Below are 8,133 nucleotides of genomic sequence, written 5' to 3'. Positions count from 1 at the left end.
AGGCTATGGTGACCATCCCTCATGATTTGCAGGGTTATATATATATAGTGGTACCACTAAACATCTCTATATCATTCACAAACAATCACTTTTTGATCGCGAATAATTTTTAATTCAGCTATATTCAGTATTAGTCTTTATTGTTTTAATCATCTCTTTCAAATGATATAATTTTATATTTAAAAGTATAAAATTTATATATAAGTACTTAACAATATATATATAGGATCAGGTGGGCCAAAGACGTCTAGTGGCACCCGATTTACACTCTCATATGGAGGGTAGTAGGTTTGAGTCTGGACATTGTTGACTCTTTGTAATAGGTATGCTTGTATAAGCTTCTCTGGCAGAATGCAACTCTTCATTTTACTCGTTGGAGTTGGCCAGAAGTCTAGTTAACCTGGGCTAGCTAATTGGAGCTTTTTGAAGTTGAAGGGTCTAATTATACAAATGAGTGTAGTTTGAGGTCTATTTGACCTTTATCCCTAAAAAATTAAAAATAGTATAGATGAATAGTGCTTTGGCGCAGTACTTGGCAGTACTTTTTACGATCAGCAAAAATTTACCATTTTACAGTTTTCGTAGAGACGAAATTTGTCTTTCTTTTTTCTTCATCTTCTACTTTATATATATATATATATATATATATATATATATATATATATATATATATATATATATATATATAACAATTTCTCCATTTTGCTGCTAGATGCTCTAATGTGCAAATTAATGTCAAGTGTGACCATTTTTATTTGTCGTTATCTGTTGTAGATAACAAAATTAATCAACTAGTCAATTTAGTCTTGTTTATATGCCAAGTTCAGTGGTCCTCTATAAAGAAAAGAGCATAACAATAATGGCAAAGATATGTCAAAATATAGTTGTTGGAATCCTTTCATGGTTAGACTTTTTTTAATAATAACAATATAGTAGTTGGAATCTTTTTTTATTTTTATTGTTGACCTATGATAGAATGTCAGTAACTAGTTTTTGTACTTCATTGTATCAAAATACAATGTCGATAAGTTTAATGATACTTTAAAAAGTTTTTAGAGGCCTAATTGACTTTTAAGTAATATTCGAATGACTATATGTATATCACAAAATACCCCCAAAATAGTCATTATTTACTAAAATTTCCAACAACTAGTTGCACAATTATTTGAGCCACACATTTTTTTAATGTTTTCCTCTAGCATCACCAGTTAGGCAGAAAATAAAAAAAATTATTGGGCGTACGTCGCGTGCTTGTCTCATTCAAATTAAATATATGATGTTTTTACATTTTTTTTAATTAATATGAACATTTGACGTGCGCTGGATTACCCAATGCAAGTGGATATTTATTTGAGAGAATCTTTTCGTTGGCTGGAAACATTGGTTTTACCTTATTTGGTTGATATGAGAACTTATTTAATAAAAATTAAATTTTTTATTCGTTCAAAAAAAATATTTTAAATTTGAGAAAAATAAATTTATTAACCTTATTAGGTATTTTTATTTTCATAACTTTTGAAAATAAAAATACATGAATTTTTATATTACCATTATATATTTTTATTATGTAGGGAAATTTTTTTTTTTTTACTAATTATTCCAACTACTTATTTATAGTAACCAAACAATAGAACTCATATTCCAACTTGTTTCTTATCTATGAAATTTAAATTCAATTCTTTTTCACGAACCAAATGAACTATCAGTTCATATGTTAACGTTGATAGGATTAATTAACAATGTGAAAGAAAAAAAACCATCAAACAAACAAAATTACTTTAATAACAATACTAATGCCAAAAATGTAGTTGTTAGGAGTCGGTAGAAGTGCTTTATAAAAATTTTGTAGAATATTAACCTGTTAAAATTTTTACCTGCCAATAATACATCCGCATATAATTTTATACACAAACGTGTATATATATATATATATATATAATTCAATTCTAGTGCGGCCGTGCGATTGCTTTAGGTGCGCAATTTTTTCTTAAGGTGCGTGATTTTCCTTCTTAAAGTGCGTGGTTTGTAGGCAAGACAATTTTTTCAATGATGGAAATATATTTTAAATTCAGAAATTTTAGTAACCATCACGACATGGGTGCAGGGGTCTTAAAGCGAGTCGAAGCCTATGGGTGAACCTTAGATCATCCCGTGGTGGGGTGAGTTAGCACCTAAAATTATTGGCTCGCAAATAAAAGTCTATGAAGTTATATAATTAATAATGGGTAACAATATTTTTTCATTGTGTTCATTACTTTGATAAAAGTCTATGAAGTTACTTTGCATTCAAGTTTACTTGAATTCAAGATTTCTTAAAAGTATATGTTTTAAAATTTAACAAAGTCTATTCACTCCTCCCTTCCCTCCATACTTGTATCCAACCCCTCAGGATTAAAAAGTGGTTTTAAATTTTTGGCACGAATAATTTTCTTAAAATGAAAGGTTCTTTATCTAAACATATAAATATTACAATATATATATATATATATATATATATATATATATATATATATATATATATATATAAAACAGTTTATTTAATTAAAATTAGTATTAAATTTTTTGTATTAAGTATTATGATTTATATCCTAAGTAACAAATAATTATTCTAAATTCAACTAGTCTCACTGATACAATCATACATAAGTGTGACTCTATAAATTTAGAGATGAATAAAAAAAATTAAAAATAAGAAACTAAATGACCTTTATTTACTCCGTATTTTATTTTAAAGCACCAAAATGAGTGTTTACAGAGTAATATTCAATGAGAAGCCAAGACAACCAAAACCACAACCAGCCATGATAAAACAAACAAATCAAATCAAAATCCAACTCAAATCGCAACACAGTAACAAGAATATGCAATCTGCACACAAATTGGAAATCACAATCAGAATGGAATGATCGGAACAAATTCGCGTTGCCCACTTATTTCAGCATTCTGTAGAAATCACAATCAGAAAGTCATCCATAAATTGAGCAATCAAGCCGAGCTAGCTCAATTGGTTCGACCAATCACCTTAAAATTTTGTCCGAGCTATAATGAGAGACATGGACCTATCAGAGATAATGAAAATCTTTTTTGCACTAGGAACTGACAGAATGACACGCGATTTATCTCCTCCATGGAAACCTAATGTATCCAAAAAAAAAAGTGCAATCAAGTTGGAAAAGTAAACAAACAAATGCAAATACCAAAACAAGTGAAATATAATTTAAAGAATTTTAACTAACCTCACTGCTCAGGAGGATAGACTGAGAGCTGAAATCCACCCTTTTTTGTATCTCCATTTACACCTCTTTTCAGCTTCTGTATTTTTTGAGCAGAATTCACTGCCCCCTTGTTGGTGCAATACAATTCCAACAATTTAAGGCTCTCTATTTCACCAAACTCGACCGGAACAGAATCAAGCTTAGTGCAGTTTCTGAGGAACAGACATTTTAGTACTGGAAAACTATCTTTCGAAGCAGTCCATGATACTAAATCAGTCCTTTCGATCCGAAAATACTGCAGTTGTTTGAACACAACGCTCCTTACATCACAGAACTCTCCTCTAAACGCATTGTCCTCCAGCTTTAACACCTCGAGCTCATCCAAAGACCCCAAAGCACTCAAGTCCTTCCACTCAAATGCAGTGTTGGACAAAGTCATCTTCCTTAGCCTGCGCGGGAACTTCTCAGCACGAGGGAAGCTTCGCAGTTTGTTGCTCTGGAGAGCGTCGTTTATGAGCTTCAGATTCTCGAGGCGGTCCAGCTTCTGAAGATTGTCAAACAGACTAACCCCTCCTTGCTTGACATCCATAAGCTCTGCTAGGTTCCCGCGAATTCCCAGCTTTTGAAGGTCTGGGGTCTTGTCGAAAATGTCCCCTGTGCAGCTCGAAGGCGATATGGTGGAAAGCGTCTTGATATCTGTACTTACCGAGGCGCTGTTCTTGCTGGATTTCGGAGGAGGGGGAAGCACCATGGAACTGTTGCTATGGACATGTCTTAGCTTAGACATGCTCCATATATCTGCCTTAACTTCAAGGCTATTCTGGGAGGAGTTAAACACAAGAGTCTGCATATTCCAGAGATTATTGAAGAGCTTTGGGAGGAGCTTCAGGTCAGTTGACACTGCAAGGAATCTCAGATGGTAGAGGCTATAGAGTTCTTTAGGCAGGATTTTGAATTTCAGGTACTCAACATCCATTACTCTAAGAAGAGGAAAGGATTTTGGAATGGCAGCCAGGCACTCATTGGGAATTTCTACCTCTTTGGAGCAATAAGACAAGAAAGATCTCACATGTTCACTAGATGGCTTGTTGTCTGATTTCAAGAAATCCAAAATGGTGGAGTGGACACAAAGTCGGCGTGGGATTTTGTTCACATCTAGTTTAGCCCTGTCTTCCATTTCATGAAAGAGATTCTTGATGGCAGCTTCTTTTTTGCAAAACTCGTGCAATGTGTCATGAATTCGACATTTTTTTATCTGACCATCTGCTCTTCTTTGTAACACCATCAAAAGATTTCTATCGACGAGATCTTCCAAGTATTTCTCGGCTGTGCGCTCTAGATCGGAGGTGTATCCACCCTCCATTAGCGGGATGAATCCTTCAGCAATCCACAAACGGATTAGTTTCCAAGAAGCAATCTCATGGCCTATAGGAAAGGCTGCTAGGTATAAGAAGCAATCTTTGGAGTAATAAGGTAAACAGTTATAACTCAATTTTACTAGCTCATTGTAACTCTGGTTTTCTTGGTTAATTAGTGGGATGGGATTTTCAGCTACTTGTTTCCAATGACCATGGGTGCTGTCTTTGTTTAAGACACCAGCAATCACCACCACTGCAAGTGGTAATCCGTGGCATCTTAGGGCTATCTGCCTACCATGGGCTTCTAGCAAATGAGGGCACTTTTCTTTACGAAAAACCTTCTTCTCCAGTAACTCCCAGCTTTCCTCATAGTTCAAAAATTTTAGTTGATGAGGATTACTAGCAGAATCAACATGTAAAGCCACCTTTTCGTGTCGAGTGGTCACCAATACTCTACTGCCTTTTGCATTGCTTGGAAAAGCAATCTTCAAACAGTCCCAGTCTCTCACCGACCATACATCATCCATTACAATGAAATACTTTCCACCCCCTAAAAATTCTCGTATTCTTTCAGCTAAGTTTTCATCGCACATATCATGATACTCTTTGGTTTTCTTTGTGAAATTACTTAGAATGTCCAAGAATATTTGCTTTCGATTAAAAGTTCTTGAAACATAAACCCAAAGCCGAGTAAAAAATTCAAACTGCAGATCACGGTCCTTGAACACCATTTTGGTCAATGTTGTTTTGCCAAGACCCGCCATCCCTTTGATTGAGATGAATGTCAAATCAGTTGAGCTTTCCAAGAGACGTCCCTTTATAATTTTTGCCTCATTATCGAAACCCACCACATCTTCTTCTTCTACCACCGGAGCCTTTATAATTTACAAAAGAATGAAGTTAAAGAACGAAAGTGTATGTCTACTTCTAAAATACTAACATGTTTAGTTCACAAAATAGGTCTAGAATGAAATGACATCCTTGAGAATAAGCATATTCCATTGTTTGTTAATTGTTTTTATTCTTATTGGGAATGGGTATTCCCCCTTGCAAGGAGAATAACTATTTTGGGGGTCCTCTCTGGTATTAGGTTATTCCTGAGTTCTTAAGAACAACCTATGTTGTTTAAAAAAAAAAAAAAGAATATCCTATGTTTGTTAGTTCCTAATTTACTTTGAAGTTAAACCTAACACCGGTGAATGGTAAGAAAAGGATTCCAATTTTTCATAATATTAAGTTTAGCGTTAATATATAAAATGCCCTCAAAGTCTCAACTGAAAGGACTATTATGCCCTCAAAGTAAAGGGCCACTTAACACCCCAACAGACGGAGGACCAAATCAGACAAAAAATCAATACTTGAAGACTTAATTGGCCAAAAATGAATGTCGAGGGCCAATTTTGTACTTTCACCATAGTCGAGGGACCAAAACGGTAATTAACTCTTGTAGTTGCTATTGCTGTAAAGTAATATTATTTGATAATCTTATGTACTAGAATCATACAATCATCTTATTAATTAAGCTCATTATTTTGTTAGATCAAATGCATTCAATAAAAAGTGACATTCCCAGAAAAGTTAAAGCAAACATGATACCTTAGGAGATGTTTATCTAACATACACCTTTCTATAATAACTGCTAGTTTTCATCGTCATCTTTAAAAAAAAAAAAAAAAAAAAAGGAAACTGAGTATATTGTGGGACGTACTTACCATCCTCTGCATAATAGGTTGACCTCTGTTTGGGTCATCTATGAGGGCCTGAAGAGCTACGCTGTTGTCTTGCCTGATTTTCTGAACCTTGTCTCTGATGTTTTGGATCTCTCTCGCCGAAACGTTAACCTTAGCGTAATAAGCGACTGTTTCCAAGTATCTGAGCACCCCTTTGTCTTTATACTTCTTCCTCTGCACCGTGAACTTTCCGATGGCGTCTTCCGCCTCAATCACCACGTTTCGGATCTTCTCTACGACGTCGTTCAGGACATCGTTGTCGCCGGCGCTCTGGTTCTTCGACGCTTGCCTCAGATATGCGTTGAACGTTTCCAGGTCGGACACTAGGTCGTCGATCTGATCTTTTATCCCGATTATTAACGACGCGTTTTCCTCTACTACTTGTGCTAGCCGGCTCACTAGCTCCCCTACTACTGCGTCTGCGACCATCGCCATAGCTCAGCTCAGATCAGATCTCCAGCAATACACACTCAACTCAGATTTGAAGTACTAAGTGCGGAGACTTTCATGTTTTCTGAGTTAGCTCTCTGAGGTTGCTAGCTCTGAGTCTTGTTTTCATATGGTCAAGGTCAACTCGTGAATTATTGGAGCAAGTCATTCTTTAATATTTTCTGGAATTATTTCACTCAGACCCTTGCTGGCCTTCTTGCACGTACATACTTTGCAGTTTGCACCAATAACACCTACACCTCTCTTTGTTTCATAAATTATAAATAGGTAAAATGGCATATACTCTGGTACTTATATCAATGACTTAGTCCCTCAGTTATGACTGAATTTATCTTTTAGACTTTTATCTTTTAATTATGAGTAAAGTGGTGTATTTGATTCTCGACAAAAAACTTAAAAACACTTTAAAACTAACTGGGGAATAAAGTAAGAAATTCACATCTAATTATCCTTATTATATTGCGAAAGTGGTTCCAATACAAGAGCAGAAAAGATATGAATTTCTTACTCCAATTTTAAATGGTTTTTGAATTTTTCGACCGGTTGAGGCGGATTCATAACAGAGTGTTAAAAGTAGACATGTTGAAACTTAGATATAACTCGGGACCAAAAATATAAATATAAATTTAATATTTAATTAAAAGTGGATGAATTCATGACATCCAATTAATACGAGACACGTCATGGAAGAAAATATTAGGAGAAATTTTGGAATGACAAATAACATTTTCCTATAAAGATCTCCTTACCTTTTTTTAGTATTACTGGCTCTATGGAACCCATGGCTTCTCATATGAGAAAGTCACTCCGTGCCACCAGACCATAAGGACATTGACAAATATCTCTTTACTTTATCTTACATTTACACAATAAATAAATAAATCTACTAAGTTAGATATAAGAAAAAATCTATCAAAAAAACTTATGCTAACTTTTTTGAGTTCACCTCCCTTTCACAAAGTTATTCACAATACATATTTCTCTCAGATTGTACTTTCGAATAATGACTGCGAATTTTTTCATAAATCAAAGTTAGTTATCAACTAATATTAGAGCATGTGTAAATACAATTTTATATTAAGATATTATTATACGTATATTGTTGTATCCATTATATGAAGCAAATGAAACTGAAAGTTTTCAACTCATCTTCTAGACTTCTATTGATGTTTATTTTTGTGAGGGCTTTATGTGTTATTAACACAAACCTTAGGGCTCTCATATAATTATCACATATTTTAGGCGAGCATCGGCATTCGCCAACTAATACGACAACTTGGTCGCATTCCCATGCATGATTGATCCTCGACATAACCAAAGCGAGTGAGGCCATACTGAGGTTGTTGGAATTATTTATTATTATCAATTTGTCAAGTTGTT

At 34.4% G+C, this 8,133-nt stretch overlaps 1 protein-coding gene across 1 annotated transcript; it reads right to left on the bottom strand.

The window, feature by feature from the left end:
- Positions 1–2,682: 2,682 nt before the first annotated feature.
- LOC116004464 (putative late blight resistance protein homolog R1A-10) lies at positions 2,683–6,938 on the bottom strand. The gene is made up of 3 exons (XM_031244529.1): positions 6,286–6,938; positions 3,237–5,448; positions 2,683–3,135 (listed from the first exon to the last, which is right to left on the bottom strand). The coding sequence occupies exons 1-2, from the start codon at positions 6,736–6,738 to the stop codon at positions 3,238–3,240; spliced, it is 2,664 nt and encodes an 887-aa protein (XP_031100389.1). The 5' UTR covers positions 6,739–6,938; the 3' UTR covers positions 2,683–3,135; position 3,237.
- Between the last annotated feature and the right edge of the window lie 1,195 nt (positions 6,939–8,133).

Source organism: Ipomoea triloba, chromosome 14 (assembly GCF_003576645.1).
Source record: "Ipomoea triloba cultivar NCNSP0323 chromosome 14, ASM357664v1".
Lineage (NCBI taxonomy): Eukaryota > Viridiplantae > Streptophyta > Magnoliopsida > Solanales > Convolvulaceae > Ipomoea > Ipomoea triloba.
This window is presented reverse-complemented; position numbering and strand designations above follow the sequence as displayed.

Excerpts from the sequence above, each read along its gene's own strand:
- LOC116004464 (XM_031244529.1), bottom strand. The coding sequence starts at position 6,738 with ATGGCGATGGTCGCAGACGCAGTAGTAGGGGAGCTAGTGAGCCGGCTA. Across the intron at positions 5,449-6,285 it reads AACCTATTATGCAGAGGATG|GCTCCGGTGGTAGAAGAAGA; the intron begins GTAAGTACGTCC and ends TAAATTATAAAG.